This window comes from Eublepharis macularius, chromosome 8 (assembly GCF_028583425.1).
Source record: "Eublepharis macularius isolate TG4126 chromosome 8, MPM_Emac_v1.0, whole genome shotgun sequence".
NCBI lineage: Eukaryota > Metazoa > Chordata > Lepidosauria > Squamata > Eublepharidae > Eublepharis > Eublepharis macularius.
This window is the reverse complement of record NC_072797.1, coordinates 11,843,455-11,863,950: the sequence shown is the minus strand read 5'-3', so window position 1 is coordinate 11,863,950 and position 20,496 is coordinate 11,843,455. Positions and strand designations below refer to the sequence as shown.

General features: G+C 46.2%; 1 protein-coding gene across 2 annotated transcripts in view; it reads left to right on the top strand.

Moving 5' to 3' along the window:
- Positions 1-19,658, top strand: part of ST8SIA5 (ST8 alpha-N-acetyl-neuraminide alpha-2,8-sialyltransferase 5) — a 68,915-nt gene extending 49,257 nt beyond the window's left edge. For both annotated transcript variants that reach the window (XM_054986739.1, XM_054986738.1), the window contains 5 exons: positions 362-448; positions 2,101-2,245; positions 9,923-10,035; positions 14,079-14,171; positions 16,739-19,658. In XM_054986739.1, coding sequence (XP_054842714.1) covers positions 362-448; positions 2,101-2,245; positions 9,923-10,035; positions 14,079-14,171; positions 16,739-17,201 — 901 coding nt within the window. In that variant the 3' untranslated portion in view covers positions 17,202-19,658. The remainder of the gene's footprint in view (positions 1-361; positions 449-2,100; positions 2,246-9,922; positions 10,036-14,078; positions 14,172-16,738) is intronic.
- Positions 19,659-20,496: the final 838 nt, after the last annotated feature.

The window sequence follows — 20,496 nt, the reverse complement described above, 5'->3', positions numbered from 1 at the left end:
ATATTAACTACCCTTTCTCCGTAAAGGCCCAAAGAGTCTCATTGTGTTCAAGGTAAAGCTGGATACTCGAAGGTGTGCCATGTGATATTCTAATCTGGCGTGGCCCATTAGAGAGATGGTTTCCTTGTAGGGTTTGGAATGGATTCTCCACACCTTTCCAGCAGTAGTTGAAACATGCATCTGATAAAGGAGGCTGTCGTCCAGAAATGCCTATTGTTGTGGCAGGTTGGATGTGTGCAAAGAGTATATCACAAGCCCCCCCGCCCCGGGTATGTGTGTGTGTGTGAGCGCACAACTCATTGCAAGATCCAGCAATATCTATTCCCTTTTTTCCAACTCCCTTCTCCTTCCTGGCTTTTAGGGTGAAGCAGACAGAACTGTTTGAAAGATGGAGGAACCTACAGATATGCAAATGGGAGATGAATGTTACTGAAGCCAAGCTCTTCAAGTAAGACGGGACTCAAACCAATGAAAGTTCAGAAAATTCTGTTTTCACTAAGATGGTAAACATTTATCTGGGACTTAGGGTCACCGGACTGAATACTCATATAAGCCAATTCCTTTCACCTAGAAAACTAGTGTGTCTGGGAAGAGGATTCAGTCTGAACTTTCTCCCTGATAAGCTAGATGTCTAGTTTTTCCAAGACAGAACATTCCACTGTATGATCCCTCTTCTGCAGTCAGGTGGTATGGGTGAGGTGTAGATTTACTACTTTGGTGAGACAAGGAGGGGATGAAATGGTGGGATGTTGGAGGGCGGGGGAAGGACTTCATCACATCAAACTACATAATTTTGAATGCTGGTCCACATTTTTAAAAATGTCTGTAAACAGAAAGTTATCTCACATGGACTGGCTTTCTATTTGCAGGGAGTTTTGAAAATGCCTTTCAATGTTGAAGAATGAGAGGGGTATGTATATGCCTGCTGTGGTTCTGTTCTCCTTTCAAAGAGGAGGCCAGCCCAAAAATGCGAGCATATTCATGTATATACTATAGCCACTAAGAAAATGAGCTGTGATCCAAGAAGTTAAGTTGAATCTCATCACAGCTGGAAGAGTCACAATATGGCCTTAGGCAAGTCATTCTCTTTCTGCCTCAGCCTCCACCTGCATTCTGCAATATTGGGATGGTAATGATACTGGCCTACCCTGCAGTGCTGTTTTAATGATTACAGCCAGCTGGTGGAGTATGTGAATTCCACCGAAAGAGCAAATGCTAGTATTATGCTTTGTTACAGATTTCTTCTGTTCTCGTCCTGTCACAATGTTTATCAGATGTTTTATCTCATTGATAAATTGAATTTTGCCATTTTGTGGGCATGGAGCAGGGGTCACTGGGCGTGGGGAGGCAATTGTGAATTTCCTGCTTTGTATAGAGGTGGTCTTGATGTTCCTAGAGGTCCCTTCCAACTCTATGATTCTGTGATTTCATTGACTTCCACTGTTTAATCCGCCTCGAGTCTCAGTGAGGAAAGTGGACTATAAAGAGCATAGATAAATAAAATAGAAACATAGTTATTGTTACTCCGCAGTGGTCTGGATTGGGGGCATCTGCAGAACTGAATTATTCAAAGAGGTTCTTTTACTCTGATAGGAGGGTTGCAGCATAAGGAAGCTGTCTCAAAGAGATGCATCAGTAAAGGGACAGAGTGAAACTATAGACTTTGCTACTTACTGCTGTAGGATGATCCTACTGGATAGATCCTATGTTGTTGGATAATGCACTTCCAATCCTCTTTATAGATCATTTGGAACGGATTTTTTCGTGTGCGGAACAAAAAATCCACCTCAAACGATTGATAAAGTGCATTGAAAGTGCATTATCCAGCGTGTGCGGAATCAGCCTATGACAGTCTTAGAATTACATATTCTCTGTTGCAGCATTTCTTCAACTCTGTGTTGGATTTCTGCTGACCTTAAATCTTTGCAAATTTGCATGTATGCACCCTATTACACGTGTATTCAAATGTCTTTGAAATTGACTGTACTGCCCCTCACTGTGTACTCCGCCTTGAGTCTCAGTGAGAAAGGTGGACTATAAATAATGTAAATAAATAAACTTGAGTTATCAGTTCATGCGCTTCTCTTGCCCCTTCCCCAGGTCTACTCTGTCCAGATGCTGCAACGCCCCTGCCTTCCTCTTCACCACGCAGAAGAACACTCCGCTGGGGACAAAACTGAAGTACGAAGTCGATAGCAGTGGGATCTTCCATATTAACCAAGAAACATTCAGGATGTTCCCAAAGGTGCGGCACGTTTTGTCATCTCAGAATAATTCCTAAGCTATTGCTGCAGCATCTGTCGCTGAGAACAAAGCTACAAGTGACATTTTTCACGTGAAGGACACTTGATCGTTTTGGCAAGTTTTTCTGGGAACTGAAGTCTCTCTCCCCCACCCCTTTTCCTTCTGTTCCTTCCCCTCTCTGTTAGAATTGCTGTCTGAAGAGCCAGAGAAAGCCTCTGGCAGCAGCAGCTTTTGCAGATCGTCTTGCTCCCGGGGAGCTGCTCTGGAGAAAGCTGACATGTCGGTGAAGCTGAGCAGGACGCCCAAAGTTGCAGCTGCCTGCCCCCAAAGATCGTTGAGAGCAGGCTTGTTACTGGAGGGACGATTTGCAAAAGCTGCTGCTGCCGCAGGCTTTCTCTGGCTCTTCAGGCAGCGATTCTAACAGAGGGGGGAAGGAACAGAAGGAAAAGGGGCGGGGAAGAGGGACTTTAGTTCCCAGAAAAACTTGCGAAAACGATCAAGTGTCCTTCACGTGAAGATTCCTTTTTCCAGGGTTTCTCTTTTCCGTTTCAAATGCTGGCCTGCCTCTGCACCGACATATTCCAGTCTAGATGTCAGCTGGCAGTGAAATTTATATATAGCATTGCGGGTCATGGAAACGCCGTCTTTGCGGGGAAAAGGACCGATCTGCCTAACCAACTTGGAGTGTGCGTGTGCTCAGGAGGATTGCTCCTGGTGTATAAGAAGCAAGTGGCGGATGTTTGATAACGTTGTGCAGAAACGTTTATTGATAAGAACAATTAACATCAATTGAGTGCTTTGAGTGAAGTATGCCCTTCTTAGGCCGCTGTAGGCAGCGGGTTTAGTAGGGTATTACTCTGCTAAGAATTGCGCTGTACATATTTCACATATTTCATTGCAAAGGAAAGAGGGAATGAATGGGTGAGCAGTCTGTCTAAAATTGCTCAGTGGCTGTGGTGAGATTTGAACTCAGAACGCTGTGCCTCAGTTGCATTTCATAACCACTAGTCCATACTGCTTTGGTGGGTGAGACCAGGGGTCTATCTGTATTTCCCATAGTGAGCTGTCTGATCTCCCAGAAGGTCTACTGCAGGGCACAGTGGTCAAAGATTCTCTCTGTTGTTGCCCCATCAGCAACAGGCATTTAGAGGTACGCTGCCTCTGCTCATGGAGGTTCCACTTAGCTATCATGGTTAACAGCCATCAGTGGATTTGTCCTCCACGAGTACAAGTAACCCTCCTTTTAAAGCTATCAAAGCTCACGGCCATCGCCGTACCATATGCTACGGAGTTCTGCAAGCTGTATTCCTCACTGCAATTCCTGTTACCGTATTTACTTAAGAGCAAGACAACCCTGAATGTAAGACTACCCCGCCAAAAAGAAATCCACAAAAGCTTTTTAAAAAAAAAATTGGACATCTATAACTTGTAGGTGAATTTAAGATGACCTCCTGTCATGATCTGGCTGTGCCGGGAAGGCCTAGCAAGGCCTCAGAAGCCTGTTAGCAGGTAGAGTAGGCCTGCCTACGATTCCCAGGAGCCCCTGGGCCATTTTGGTGCCCCTTTTGGCCAATCAGAACACAGGAGTTAGTGCTATATAAGCCTGAGAGGGAAAAAGCCTATGTTCTTCCTCCCAGGGACCAGGCCAGAGGAGGTTTCTGCTAGGGGGAGAGGCCCTCATCTAGGCAGGGTGAGAAGGCAGGCCTGGCAGACAGAGGGACAGGGAGTCCAGTTGTGCTAGGGCCTTTGGTTTATTTTGCTTTCTCTCGTCTATTGTTGCTAATGCACCTTGCTTCTTGTTTGCTTGTTTGTTTGATATTAATTGACCTCCTTGTAAATAAACTATTTTTTGTTGTTACTCTGCCAGGTCCTCACACCTGTTTATTGGCCAAGCTACAGAGGTCAGAAGGGTTGGGAGGGCACTCTGGGCCTTCCCAAGGGACCCTAAATCCCAGAGTGGTGGCAGCGTAAGGTGGCTCACCCTACCTGAGGCATGACACCTCCTCTTGTTTTTCTGATGGCCTACTTGGAAAAAAAAACCCTAGTCTTGCATTTGTGTAAATACTGTTTTCCTATTATTTAGACTTTTAGCTACAGGCATGTTACAGTATTTTAAAACGTAAAAGCATAGGTGATGCATAACAACTTTACAAAATGCAAACTTAAATTCCCGCCTCTCCTCTGCCCGCATCCAGCATAAGTCAGATCTTCCAAAGCCCATGGGAAACACAGAAAGGTGGCCCAGCACCCCCATACTGCTACTTCGTTTCCTGCCACCCAGAGGAATTCCTTCTGACCACACAGCAAGCCAACTCAAGGTTATAAAGATCTGAAAAAATCTTGACTTAGGACCAATTCATGCAAATTTCAGTCTATGCTGGCAGTCTATGCTGGCTCCCAAAGGCTGAGGGCCTTGGGAATGTTTAATTTGGAGAAGAGGACGTTGAGGGGGGACATGATTGCTCTCTTTAAATATTTGAAAGGCTGTCATTTGGAGGAGGGCAAGGAGCTGTTCCAGTTAGCAGCAGAGGGTAGGACGCGAAGCAATGGGCTAAAACTACATGCAAAACAGGTACCGGCTGGATATTAGGAAGAACTTTTTCACGGTCAGAGCAGTTCAAAGGTGGAATCAGCTGCCTAGGGAGGTGGTGAGCTCCCCCTCACTGGCAGTTTTCAAGAAGAGGCTGGATGAATACTTGTCAGAGATGCTTTAGGCTGATCCTGCACTGGGCAGGGGGTTGGACTAGATGGTCTGTATGGCCCCTTCTAACTCTTATGATTCTATGGGATACGTGCTAACGTGATTTGCCAATTGCCCAGATTGTTCCTTTGGTGGACAATGAGGAAAGTAAAATTCTCCACTTTCTGGCTGAGTGGTGGGACATAGGCTGTGGGTGCAGCTGCTCTGTGGGTCCACCTTGCCCTTAGCTGCTGCTCATTGCCCATTGCTTTTGAGATACCTGAGAATTTCCCGAGGACTGTTTCTGTAGGCCACTGGGCATCTTGTTTTTTATGCGCTGTACACTGGTGCTCTATAAATATTTTTTGAAAATGCATTTCACGTCACTGTTTCCTTTACGTGTATTTTTGTTCTCTGCCGTGAAATTGCTCATCAAAGACGTATGTGCTAATAGCAGCATTTGCATGCTTATGTAAGCAGGCCATTTCCACGGGGCGCCAGCAGCTGTAAGGAGACTCTGAGTCAGATTATCGAGCCTCTCTGTCCAGTACAGTCAGCAGCTCTCCAAGGTCTCAGGCGGAGAAAGGTCTTTCCCATCTCTGCACTGCTAGCTCCACCAGGGAGTCATGCATTTATTTTATTTCTCTCATTTATACATCATCTGTATCCCTAGTGTGGACGCAAAGTGGTTTACGTAGTTCTTTTCTCCTCCATTTTATCCTCACAACAACCCTGTGAGGTAGGTAAGGCGGCGAGTGTGTGACTGGCCCAAGGTCACCCAGAAAGCTTCCATGCCAGAGTGGGGATTCTAACCTGGTTCTCCCAGATCCTAGTCTTAAACTCTAACCACTATTTATAGAATCATAGAATCGCAGGGTTGGAAGGTGCCTCTAGGGTCATCTAGTCCAACCCCCTGCAAAATGAAGGGAATTCCCAAATACCTCCCCCCCCCGGTGACCCTTACTCCATGCCCAGAAGATGGCAAAACTCCATCAGGCTCCCTAGCCAAACTGGCCTGGGGAAAATTGCTACCTGACCCCAAAGTTGTGATCGGCATTACCCTGGGCATGTAAGAAGGGACCACAAGAACTAAGCAGAATTTCTGGTACCTATTTATTATTTATTTATTTACTTATATTATTTATGTGGTGCCTTGTCTTTCTAGGGGCAACCCAAAAGGGCTTACATCATTCTCTCCTCCATTTTATTAGAAATAGTTATATTTCATTTGGTAGCAGAGTTACTTAGTCAGAAGCATTCTCCCCAATGTGCAGTAATTATTCCTCAGGCAATCAAACTGTAGAAAGATAGAACTTACAGTTTATTGAGGGAGATCCCATTCACGGCAATGTCTTGGAGTAGAAAGAAAGAGTCCTAGTCTAAAGAGTCACTTTCCCTATAAATACCAAAGCCAGATATTCCAGCAGCGAGGCTGCATGAGGGTGTGTGGATGAGGCCTTCATGGCAGGAGCTCAGAGAAATACATCCTTCTCCTTTGGAAGGCCATGAGGCAAGAAGAAAAGAATCTCCCAAGAAAGACAGAGACAGAGGAGGAGTCAAGAGGTATTCTTGCCTTAGACAAAGAGAAGCACCTTACTATCAAGAGAGTTACATATATACACAGAGGCATGCAGCGCCCCCCCCAATGTCCAAGGCATGCTGAGTCAACTATTCCATCACATTTTAACTTCATAAGAACCCTGTGAGGTAGGTTAGGCTGTGAAAGTGTGACTGGCCCATAGTCACCCAGCGAGCTTTGAGGAATTTGAATCTGGGTCTCCCAGATCTTAGTCTAGTACTTGAGTACTACACCACACTGACTCTATGAGAGCCAAAGTAGACTTTACGGCTGTTTCAGCTTGTCCGGAGGCCCTCGGCTCAGACCCCCCCCCCCGGGACTTAACCACAAACCCTCTGGAATTACCCCCAACAGGCTGCACAACACCAGCCGAGGCAGAAGGTACCGAACGGCTCCCATTTGGAAGGCTAGAGAGGGGACTCCTGCAAGAGCAGGGCGGAGGGTGGTGGGGCCTGGAAGACAGCTCAAGGGGGGAGGAACCCAAGGACCCGAGAATGGGCAGGGAGAGAGAAGCTCAGACAAGTGCGGCCCGGCAGCAGACACCAAAGAGGACACTCAGCCCCTACCTTTGACAGCTGAGACAACTCCATGAGCCGCAGAATCAGACAGATGCCCCAACTGGCGCAGTGCATGAAAGGGTCCCGCCAGCCCCCCCTGCAGAAACACGCAGATTGGCCAGAGAGGCAACAGAGGGAGGGAACCACAGTGCAGACCAGGCCCAGATTGGGCCAGCCCCCTTGGACAGGCAGAAGGGGGTGGTCAGTGACCCAGGCAGGTGGGAGAGGCGGGGGCTAAACCCAGTAACCCACATAAAAGATGTCTCCGTAGGTAAGACGGGGTGGGATGAGTGGGAATGGAGAGTGGAGGGGAGAGGATGGAGTGAGAGTGGAAAAGAAGTGAGCTGAGCAGAGAAGCGAGGGCTGGAAACTGCGAAGGTGAGGTATACCCCACTACTCCCTTAAGACAAGCTAGCCTGGAGCAAGCCGAGACCAAAAGACAGCACGAACCAGCAACCAGGTTTTTTTTGCTTAATTTCCAAAAGTGATGTTGTTCCTGTATACTTGGGGAGTTTCCTGAGTAAATATCGACCTCGGCCTCGTCTGCGGGTGGCCTAGTTTTGCTGCTTTCATTCTCCCCAGGGGCTGCCAGCCATTTTACTATTCTATGCAGTGAACAAGAAGCACTACACAATTGCGCTGACTTGGCTGTAAGACCTGCTGGGTTATGTAGGATTCACTCTCAAGGAGGTAGAATTGCACATTATGAACTTAACGGGTCACTTTGGGCCAGTCACACGCTCTCAGCTTACCTCACAGGGTTTGAGTCCAGGGACACCTTCGAGAACAAAGATTTTCAAAGTATAAGCCTTCGAGAGTCAGAGCTCTCTTCTTTTTTAAAAAAACTTTTTATTTATAAACTTTTCAACAATAACATTACAAAATAATAACAATACAACTTTGTTCCAAACGCAGGTACAATACAAGTTGTAGGAAAAAATACCTTAGTTACAAATCCAAAATGATTACTAAAGATAGAAGTCTATATATTTCCTAGGCACTATAGTCTCTTTAGAGGTATATTTTGTGATGTAGTCCAAAATGAGGATCCATCTCTCCACAAAGAAGGACTGGTAATTGGGATTCACTGATGTAGCTATTTGGTCTGTTATTTTGATATTAAGGTATTCCAAATTTTTAATGGTAGGTGTTTTGTCATTCTAATTTTAAGCTACTGTTTTTTTTAGCTGTTGTCAACATTAATGACACTAGGTCCATTTTCTGGGATGGTATATTATTATTCTTCCATAAATTCAACAATATAGTTTTCAGGATTGTGTTGTATTGCGTTACCTATTATTTTTTCTATAGTGGAGATAACTTTGTCCCAATACGCTTGGCTCCTTGGGCATGTTTACCAACAATGTAAAAAAGTGCCAACTTTCCCACAGAGCTTTCTTCTTCAACAAGCTCACAGGGTTGTTGTGACAATAAAGTAGATGAGACTCTGCACCCAAAAAATATTCTGGTTTCCTGCTTCGGATTTCCCTGAAGTGGAAAACAATTCAGGGGTTTAAATGCTTCGGTATGCTCTGTAAAGATTTGGGAATCTTTATGGAGCACACTGAAGCTCAAAGCAGCACTTTTCTTGCCGTTTGCAAAGGGAAAGAAAAGTGTTGCTTTCAAAACCCAACTGCATTACAGCTGATGGGAGGGTAATCCCCCATCAGCTGAAAAAAGCTGCTGACATGGCAAGAAAAGTGTTGCTGCTTTCAAACTCTCACTGCTTTTTTCAGCTGATGAGGGATCCCCCTCCCATCAGCTGAAAAGTGCGGGTGTTTGAAAGCAACACTTGCTGCTTGCAAGCAGCAAGAAAAGTATTGCTCTTTGCCAAGAGTTTCCCGAAGCAATATGAATCGCTTTGGGAAGCTTTGCTTCGGGATTCCTGACTCAACTCAGCAATGCTGGGACCAATTCAGGAATCCCAAATCTTCCCAAATTGGTCCCGATTTCAGTTAAAAACCCGAATTGGAAACTGAAGCGCACACTCCTAGAGGAGAGAATTATGTAAGCCATCCTGGATCCTCAATGGGGAGAAAGGCAGGTTATGTATGAAGTAAATAACAAGAATTTATACAATGATTGCTGTGATGAAAAGAACGTCCCTGAGCTTTGCAAATCTGTTTGCCGGAAGCCTGAGCAAGCAGAGAGCTGATGTGGCATAGAGTGTCAGACTAGGATCAGGGGAGACCCGGTTTGAATCTTCTCTTTTACCTTGGAATCTCACTGGGTGCCCTTGGGCCCATCTCTCAGCCTGGTCTACCTCACAGGGTTTTTGTGAAAAAATGATGGAGGGGAAAACAATGTTATACGTTGCTTTGAGTCCCGACTGAAGAGAAAAGTGGGCGGTATATAAACACAAATATATGCAGTCAGTGGACTAGATCCAGTGATGAATGGGTGGAAAGGAAAAAGTACTTAGAGTTCAAAGGCCGCAGCAATGCACTGTAAGATAATTTTTAACAAAATAGCAGCGTGTTCTGGAACCTCTTGAAAATGGTCACATGGGTGGTGGCCCCGCCCCCTGATCTCCAGACAGAGGGGAATTTAGATCTAAACTCCCCTCTGTCTGGAGATCAGGGGGTGGGGCTACCACTCATGTGACCATTTTCTCTGAGGGCAACCCACTGAGTTCCACTACCTCTTTTCTCAGAAAAAAAGCCCTGGATACAGGAGGCTGTTTAATCTCTCAGATATCCAGCATTTAGCGATCCTGTAGAAGGTTGTATGTGCTTGTGTCTCTCAGCCCGTGGGCGTGGCAGTTGCAATTTCCACCAAGGCAAACAGAGGAGAGCAATCTGAAAGATAGCTAATTGAACTAGCTGTTATTATTATTAATATTATTATTACTTTATGTACTAGGACATGCCGTACTATCGTTCCCAGTTTAAGAAATGTGCAGTGGTTGGGAATGGAGGCATTCTGAAGAACAGCAGATGTGGCCAGGAGATCAATCGGGCGGATTTTGTGTTTCGGTAAGTGTCCTGGTGACCTGCGTAACCCAGGCTTGCCCAGGCTTGGCAGATCTCAGAAGCTAAGCAGGGTCAGCCCTGGCTAGTACTTGGATGGGAGACCACCAAGGAGGTCTAGAGTCGCTATGCAGAGGCAGACAATGGCAAACCACCTCTGTTCGTCTCTTGCCTTGGAAACCCTACAGGGACGTTGTAAGTCGGCTGTGACTAGACAGTCCTTTCCACTACTGCCACAATTCCTTTGGCATGCTGGATATGATGATAGGAGCAGTGGGTGTGCACAAGGAGCAGCTTATGATTCAGAACGAGATACCAAAATACCCAGATGAAATGATTTTATTGAGCTTAAAACACCTGTATAAATATATCAAGCTGCCTCATACTGAGTTAAACCATTGGGCCATCTGTCCTCTGGCTTGAGTTACCTGTTGGGTTGAATCCATTGCTCTGCTCATACAAGGATCGTGGATATTTCCAGCTTCTCCTCTTCCACCCCTGGGAAAGTTGAATCCAAGGGTTGTAGGGCATGCATTGTCCATGGAGGCGGGGGGGGGGGGGGCTGCAGTGAAGAAGGGAAAGATCTCCTGCTCCCTCTTCTCTCAGAGTCTCTATAGACGAGACATCTTATTAGAGTCTCTATAGACTCTATACACGAGGATGCTTGAGTGAGTAGAGACACAGTGAGTGATTCCGCACACGTTGGATAATGCACTTCCAATCCTCTTTATAGATCATTCGGAACTGATTTTTTTTTGTGCGGAACAAAAAATCCACCTCAAACGATTGAAAAAGTGCATTGAAAGTGCATTATCCAACGTGTGCGGAATCAGCCAGTGTTAGCCGGGAAGGGTAGGCAACAGAGCAGAAGAAGGCTTCCTCACTTTCACCTCTCTACAAAGAGCCAGGAGATCGCTCCTCCGAGGGTTTGTTAGTTTCCCCTTCCCTAAATGCCATGTTAATTTCACCTCCCGATCTAGAGGCAAAAAGAGAAATAAACAAACCCTCCGAGGAGCGATCTCTTGGCTCTTTGTAGAGAGGTGGAAGTGATGAAGCCTTCTGCTCTGTCGCTTACCTTTCCCGGCTAACCCTGCGCCTCTCTTCACTCGCACATCCTCATGTAAGATGTCTCGTCTATAGAGACTCTGAGAGCCAAGCTACAAGTGACGCCTGACACAGGTTGGACACTTGTCAGCTTCCCTCAAGTTTTGATGGGAAATGTAGGCATCCTGGTTTTACAGCTTGGCTCTCCATTACAGCTGCAAGACCAGAATGCCTACATTTCCCATCAAAACTTGAGGGAAGCTGACAAGTGTCCAACCTGTGTCAGGCGTCGCTTGTAGCTTGGCTCTCAGTGCATTTCCACTGATGGAAGACTCAGACCTAAACAATACACTCACCACAATGATTTGTTCTGTTGTCACATGACATACTGCTTTCTTTTCAAAGGTTACCAAATGCATTTGGCGTGTTGAGTTGGCAGTGGACCGCCTCAGAGATCCACCTCAATAATTCAGTGAAGATTTTATGTGATCCTTTTCACTGGCGGCATTTTGAACATTTGCATTATGCTCGCAGGAACACGTTTTTAAGAATCTGCTGGTCATTGAGTGTTTTGTGAGTCGAAGGGAGTGCGAAACCATGCGCCAGGCTGTGTGTTGCATCTCTTGGACTTCCGTGAGGATGATCTATTGAAATTGGCGTTCTTTTATTCACATATCGTGTCTCGAAAAGAACATGGCAGAGCTAGAGAAAGTAGAGAAGAGGGCAACCGAGATGATTAAGGGGTTGGAGAACCTTTCTTATGAGGAAAGGCTGAAACGTCTGGGACTTTCCAGTTTAGTATAAGTTTATAAAATTATGTACAGGGCAGAGAGAGTGAACAGAGAAACGTTTTTCTTCCTCTCCCAAAATACCCGAACTCAGATGCATCCAGTGAAGTTGATGGGCAATAAATTCAGGACCAATCAATCAATTAATCAATTAGATCCAGCGGAGTTAGACATGTTAGTCAGAAAATAGAGTCCAGTAGCTAACCAACTTTATTGTAGCATAAGCTTTCGAGAGCCACAGCTCTCTTCGTCATGCATCTGACGAAGAGAGCTGTAGCTCTTGAAAACTTATGCTACAATAAAGTTGGTTAGTCTTAAAGGTGCCACTGGACTCTTTACTATTTTGTCCAAATAGCAATGCAAATACTTAAGCAAGACCTACCAGGGGTCAAAGTATTTGGCCTTCTGCTTCAGAATTTATAAGAGCCAGAAAGGAAGAGAAAAATCAAAAAGAGTCCAGTAGCACCTTTAAGACTAACCAATTTTATTGTAGCATAAGCTTTCGAGAATCACAGTTCTCTTCGTCAGATGCATGGAGGGCAAGAAGAAACTGGTCAGATATAGAGGAGGAGAGGGGAGGGGAGGAGGAGAGGAGGGATGTAAACAGCTGCTTCTGATATGGAGATGCAGACAGCTCCTTTTGGCGTGGGGATCAGTTTGCTTGTGTAAAGGTTCAAAGGAGTTTGCCGTGTTAGTCTGTAGTAGCAAAATCAAAAAGAGTCCAGCAGCACCACCAAGACCATACAATTCCACTGCAGCACAAGCCCTCGAGAACCACAGCCCTCCCCGCCAGATGCATCTGACAAAGAGAACTGTGGTCCCCGAAAGCCCACGCCAGGTGCCACTGGACTCTCCCTGACCCCGCCTATGTAAATGAAATCAGTTACCTGTGATAATGAGATAACCATTCATAGTCCCTATTCAATCTCAGAAAGGAAGAGAGATGTCTGGAGCGTAATTTGGCAGCGTCTTGAGCATGCACATGGTGTGCCCCTTCCCCATTTGCTTCAATGGAGGGAGCCACGCCTGCCTTGCTTTAACGTGCAAGGGGTCGTCCTCATCACAGAAGCAAGCGAGGACACATCCTTGTAGAAATTTGCTGGGTGGGTGGATACAGACAAACAGAGGCTTTTCATCCTGTTACTGTGAATTTTTTGGGGGGATACATTTAGCCAAAGTCTCCACATGCTGGAAGGACAAAAGGGAATTATAAAAATACACGATTCTCACCACGCCACTTGTTTCCTTTCTTGTTCATTGTACTTGCTACAATGATTACCTTCACTTCCAGCAGACTCCATGACGAGAAGAAAAATGCGTTTTTTTATGGAGTGTGTAGGCACTGCCCAGAACGCCTCAGTGCGCCGTGCTCGCTGGGCTGTTTTCCCATGCCTTCACAGTTGTGCCCTGAGATGCTGAAAGGAATGACGTTCCTGAAGAAATGGGCGGGACTCGCTGCTGATGCTGCGGCAAAAGCACATTCTCTTCATCAGTTATTCCAAAGTTCGAGGTAGGGGGAGGACTTGGGAGGACGACAGGAATAGGAAGTCTTTTTATCCAAAGAAACTCAGTGGTAGGCAGATCTAAGATGCAGTTTGTAGCACAAAAAAAGACAAGGTCGTTCAGGACTAATCAGCCATTGCTTCCAACAGATACAAGACAGGCAGGGTCTAGGGCTAGCACAATGGTAGCTGGGAAGCCGAGTTTTAAAAGACAAATCGGAAGGCTTTGTCAATTTCCCCTCTCTACAGAGCCAGGGGAGATTGCTCCTCAGAGGGTTTGTAAGTTTCCTCTTCACCTCCTAGAAGGGGAGGTGAAATTGACAGAGCCTTCGGGAGGCGAAGAGGAAATTAACAAACCCTCTGAGAAGGGATCTTTGCTGGCTCTGTTGAGAGGGGAAATCGACAAAGCCTTCCGCTCTGTCTTTTAAAACTCAGCTTCCCGGCTAACATTGCGACTGCCTTCATGTGCGCGTCCTCGTGTAGTTCGTCTCTTGTAGTTTAGCTCTTAGGCTTCGTCATATAATCCCAAACTGTAGTTTGGCTTTATGTCATAACCAGGTTTCACTGACTTTGGTCCTATCTTGCTCTCTCAGCCTTGCATGGTAGGATAAAAACTCACATGTCTGTTGTTCCCAACTTCCTTGGAGGAAGGATAAGTGAGAAATTGTAATCATTACTATTTGACGTCTTTTGTTGCTCTTTTCTTTGCCATTAGGTGCAATTTGCCTCCCCTATCGGAGAAGTACACGGCGGATGTTGGTATCAAGACTGACATTGTGACGGTCAATCCCAGCATAATTACCGAAAGGTTAGCTGTGTGCCTGTTTCTACGCCTCTGCCTACACTTCCCTCCTGTGTCTTTGTGCAATTGAAAAAAACTCAGAAAGGAGGCAGCGAGACCCTGTCATTAATCCCCGAGGTTCTTGCTCTCCATAATTTCATAGCAACTGGAAATGGGAATAATTTAAGCCCTTTTATCGTCAAGAAAAACGTGTTCAAAAGATGCACATGGATTTCTACACTCCCCCATGCAACCTTCCTTTTAAATATGAAGAAATACAGGTACTGCAATACGAGATCTGTTCCGTTGTGGATTCCACACTGAATTTCCGATCTCACAATTGTAGCATGGTGATTTCTTTCATTTCAGTCCCTGGCTTTACAATGCATATTTTATCTGTCGCTGTTTAGCAGGGGCCACAGTCTGGCCAATATACTGACTTTCATTTATTTCACTGAAGGTGGTTAAGCACGAACTTAAATCTTTTCTACTGAAGCCAACGGGATTGAAAGGTACTTAAATGTGGCCTGTGTCCAATTCATATTTTTCTTCCTCTCTGAAAGGAGGTATTTTTCTTTTGTATAATGAAGAATGGAAAATACATACAAAATCAAGGGTTAATGAATTTTTCAATTTGTGTATCACGAGGACATGTGGGTAGCTGTGTTGGTCTGTAGTAGAAGAGCAAGTCAGACTCTCAAAAGCTCACGCCCTGAAAATCTAGTTGGTCTCTAAAGTGCTACTAGACCCTAAACAAGGTCATTTTATAAACATGGCAGAGCAATGAAATAAGCAAGGGAGCCCATGCAAGCAGGGCCGTCAATGGAGGCAAGTCCAGCAACTGCCTCGAGTGCAGAGGCACCGGAGGGGGTGTGGGGGCGCACGCCATGGAGCAACTGAGCGGGAAGGCTGGGAGGACGCACGCAGGCCAAACATTCCCCCCGATCTCCTGCCTGTCACCTCACAAACTGGAAAGGAATGGAGGAAAAAAAGTGATATGTTTCTTTTGGGGGACTGGGAGGGGGGGATGGGACAGAATAATGACAGAAGAAAGCAAAGGGGAAGGGGAAGGAGAAAGCGAGAAGGACCTGGAGAAACAGCTGCACCTCAGGGTGTGCGCTTTGAATGAGCTGCTGAAGATGCAAATCCTTCTTCCAGGCACAAGCCTGCTGGACGCAAGGGCACCCAGAGTCCGTTCTGAGGCCACTGCCTACCTGGCCTCTATGGGCGCGCCGGCCCTGAGTGTGGTAATAGTGAAAATCATGCAGAGCCATTTGTCCTCGTGATGGCATGCTGTGGCAGCTTCAAGGCTGTAGCCTAGGCCAGGGAGCAGCTCACCTGGGCCGTTTCCACACGGCTTACCTGGGCTCGCAACGTCCCAGTAGATTGCGCAAAAAATGTGGAAGATCGCCTTTCCTCATGCGAGATTTGTGCGACGTCGCGTGACAGCGTCGCGCCAGAATCTTGTGCCAGAATCTTGTGCCAGAATACGCGATCGTCCACATTTTTTGCGTGATCTACTGGGATGTTGCGAGCCCAGGTAAGCCGTGTGGAAACGGCCCAGGTGAGCTGCTTCCACGTGGAGATTTTGCTCTGGGTGGCCAGTTGGATGTCTCTGGTTTTTTCAGACACTTCCACACAATGTTTTGCTCATTGCAAGTATGACATGTGGCGCTCCTGGGATTTTGGGAGCTCCTGTTCTGACTTTACTAAAGTGTGGTATGTGCTGTTGTCAGATTATGGATGGTAAGATATGGCAGACAGATCCCTGGTTAAGTGACTTTTATTCAGAAATCAGGTCTTTTCCATATGCACAGGTCCATAAATTTACTTAGAGCCAAAGAAGCATCCAAGCAGTACAGCTTCTTTGAAAGGAATAGAGGCTTGGGGAAAGTACAGATCTAAAATACTCAAACATTTCCCTCCTCCCTAGCCCACAGTTTTGAGCAGGAAAACTCTGGGAAACTTTTGCTCCTACATCAGCTAGACAAGATAGAAAGGGATGTTAACATTTCAGACATCCAAGGTCATTTCGGTGAGCTTCAGAGAAATCCATAGATTACCAGCTGCATTCCCAGGCAGGGAAGAAGAGAAACGAAAGTGATGCACCTAACATTTGTAATATGAAAGCAAACCACAGGATTGACACTCAGCATCCCTTAGAGCAATGACAATTGTAATATGAAATCAAGTCACAGTATTGACAATTAGCATTCCCTAGGACCATGACGTGGATGGAGGGGTACAGACATACAAGACAGCTGTCGAGTCACCGCCAATCTATGGCTCAGAGCTCAGCAGCTCATAGTCTTGAAATGAGCCTGGTAACTGATGGGGGGTGGGGAGGGTAACAGTAAATATCTTGCATTCTGCAGGAGGGTTAAATTAGATGGGATTCCTTCCAGCTCTGTGCTTCTACGATTCCGTGTTCCCGTGATTCGGATCTTTTACCTGTCTCTCCTGCATGGTCGGACCCTTGCCGAGGAGGAATTACTCTTGTATTTGGAGTTACTGGTAAAGCAGATATTTCAATTAACATTTGCATTTTCTGATCTTCCTAACGACTCTTATCTAACCTCCACCCCCGACTTCAGGTTTCACAAGCTGGAAAAATGGAGGAAACCGTTTTACGATGTCTTGCAGGCTTATGAAAACGCCTCAGTGTTGCTTCCCGCCTTCTACAACACCCGCAACACGGACGTCTCCGTCCGGGTCAAATACGTCCTGGACGACTTCGAGTCCCAGCAGGCCGTCTACTATTTCCACCCTCAGTATCTCATCAACGTCTCCCGCTATTGGCTGAACCAAGGCGTGCGAGCCAAGCGTGTCAGCACGGGGTTGATCCTCGTGACGGCTGCCCTCGAGTTGTGTGAGGAAGTGCACCTTTTTGGTTTCTGGGCTTTCCCCATGAACCCTTCAGGGATATTTATTACCCATCATTACTACGACAACGTCAAACCTCGGCCGGGATTCCACGCCATGCCTTCAGAAATCTTCAACTTTCTCCATATGCACAGCAAAGGGATTCTGAGAGTTCACACAGGCACTTGCAGCTGATGACAGATGGAGAACTCTAGTCGTTCTTACACTGTGTAAAAGAAAAAGAAGACAAAGGCAACATAACAGGAGCTTTGTATCTGAGAACCAATTGATGGGACTGTTTGGGAGGTGGGAAAAGTCACCACAAAGTGATTTCCTTCCTTCGATATTTGATTTTAAAATGAGCTTGTGAAAGGGCTCCTTGTGGGTAAGTTGACCACGCCACGTTCTAAAAGAAACCCAGATGTAGTTGTGTGAATTGGACTTTGATCCTTAACACAGAAGAGTTTTGTGACCTTGAGAGATTTATGCAATAATGTTTGATAGCAAAAAGGACCCTTCTTCAAGGCTTTGCGTTCCTCAAGAGCTGGGGATTCCAGCGCCGTCCTTCGCTAGCCATGTAGGATGACCGTAATTCAGGTCATGCCAGTTACAAGAATCCATGCTCTTAACCTAGAACCCAGAACGAGCAGAAAAGCACATACTGTCTATAGATTTTAGACCACAACTAGAGCACATGATTGTAGCAATTGTTTCTTTCATTCCCAGGAAAGTACCGAACCTGATTTCACTTGACCTAGTTAAGGAGCTAGGCTAGTCGCTCACTCTGGCACTGGTGTCCTGTTAGAGGACATTAGCAATATTTGGAAATCCTCTCCAAAAATCGTTTCCTTGGCTGTTCTCTTTGTGCCCTGTCTGCTATGCCAGCTGCTCCCACCCTCAATCTCCATAAGTAGTAATGGTGTCAAAAACCATCTGGTCCAAGAGTTCCTGAAAGAATGCACAGTTTTCCCCTCTCCTCTTTGAGGCAGGGCACTCAAGGACCTTAACATAAACTAGCTTCCCCAAACAATGTTTGGCTTACTTACAATTATGGGGTTTCAAAAGGGATAAAAGGATAGATTTCCTTCCTGGCCCTTCAAAGCACAACAAGATCTTTCTCATCCGTGTTATAGTTATTATGAGTGCAAAACTAGGAAAAACCATGATTGCAGATTGATTAATATATAGGAAGAGAGTGTGTCTGATTGCAACGGAGACACAGGCAAGCCACACATAAAGTGGAAGAGACTAATCAAAGCCAATTGGGGTGGAATTGTTAGAGTCCTGGATTCGGCCAGGGGAGACCTGAGTTCGAATTTCTAATAATAACATTTGATTTATATACTGACCTTCAGGACAACTTAGTGCCCAGGCAGAGCAGTTTACAAAGTATCATTATCCCCACAACAAAAGACCCTGTGAGGTGGGTAGGGGTGAGAGAGCTCTGAGAGAGCTGTGACTGACCCTAGGTCACCCAGCTGGCTTCAAGTGGAGGAGTGGGGAATCAAACCCGGTTCTCCAGATTAGAGTCCCACGCTCTTAACCAATACACCAAACTGGCTCACGAAGCTGCATAGGTGTCCTTGGGTCAAGCACTGTCTCTCAGCCTACCACAAAGAGTTGTTAGGAGGATAAAATGGAGAAGAAGAGCCATGGATACCCCCATGAGCTTTTTGGAGAAAGGGTGGGATAAATATGTGACAGCTAGTTAGAAAGCTAACCAATTCTATAGATGATCTTCAGACTACCAGGTTGTGTAACATGTTTCAGATAGCAGCTGACCCAAAGGCATTTCTGTCTCGTAGCTTTTATCTGATGCATTTTTTCATGGGTGCGGGGAGGATGCCAATCCATCGGACCCACCCCAGCGGCCTTCCAACATCAAACCCAAAGGTCCATCTAGTCTCACACTCTAGTTCCTTAGCAGCAGACCAGCTTATGGCTCAAGGCGGCTTCTTACCAGGCATGACAGAGAAGGCCATTTCTGTTTTTGGAAACTGTGTCCTTGTGAAGAAAGGCTCAAGAGTTTGGGACCTTTTGAGCTTAGGGGTGAAAAGACCACTAAAGGAGTGGAGATTATACATATAATTGTACATAATGTGGATAAAGTGGATGGAACGAATTTGTTCCTTCTTCCATACTCCAGTGAAGTTAATGGGCAATAAATAGATTCAGGACAGAGGAAAGAAGCACTTCTTTACCCAATGCGCAATTAACTTGTGGAACTCACTGCTGCAAGAAGTTGTGACGGCCACGTGTTTGAAGGCTGGATAGAATCATGAAGAACAGGTCTATCAGTGGTGTTCAGGTGGCTGTCACTGGGGAGCACCAGTGTGAACAGACGGTTGCTCTCCTGCGCTGACTATGGGTTTTCTAGACTCAGCCAGGTGAGAAACAGGACGTTTGACTCGATGGTCGTTCGGTTGGCCAAAGAAGTGGTATACCGTTTCTCCACAGTGACCATGGCTCTGTGCTGGTTAACATCAGATGTGCCTGTGGGTTACAAACAGAAAATTGAAATGAGATATATTTAGATATTCTCCCCCCGCTGGTTTTGAAGTCTTGCTGGTTTTAATGTCAGATTTTTGTCCACTTATCCTCGAGCAGAAAGAATGTCCCATTTGGCTTATAGAAATTCCAGAAGGACACTGAGCAGAAAGAACCACAAGTGACAAAAGGCACAGGTTGGACACTTGTCAGCTTCCCTCAAGTTTTGATGGGAAATGTAGGCATCCTAGTCTTGCAGCTTAGCTCTCCGACTGCTGTCCAACGGACTTTTCAACTGTCACTTGTCCAACATTCCGCCAAGCTGCCTACATTTCCCGCCAAAACTTGAGGGAAGCTGACAAGTGTCCAACCTGTGCCTTTTGTCACTTGTGGTTCTGCTCACTGTTGGCAGATCTTGGTGGAGAAGATATTATTTATACTTATAAAAATGGGAACTGAGTTGATATGGGGGCGTGCTACGGGGTGTTGAATCCCTGTTGAACGAGAAATTGTTTTAGATGGGGGGAGGGGAGCACTGTCTAACAAAAAATACAGGCCAAGGCTCATGAGAGGGAAAGACTGTCTTCCAGAATGGGTTATAGATCCTCAACGGCACACCGGAGAAGCTTTAGATGAAGGGTTACCACCAGGTCCCCTGACTCTTCTGGCAGGAGGGGGAGCTGGTGCTCACTTTGTCTTCTCTCCTCACGCAGCAGTCTGATTTGACCCATTTGGGGCCCAAATTGGAAGTGTGTGCACTCTTGGGGCAGCGTGATGATGTCATTCCCAGGAAGTGATGTCATTGTGCTGCCCCGGGAATGCGCCCGGGAGGCCCATTTCTGTGCCTCCTCCCCTGCTGGCCAAGCGAGTGGTGGCGGGGCGTGGAGGGTGAAAGGGCTCCCCCACCCCACTGGGAGACCTAGGATCCCTATTTAGATCAGGTAGGAGAGAGTGTTGACTTTGTGGGGTGACTGTGTTCGCTGGCTTGGGGCTGCACGGATAC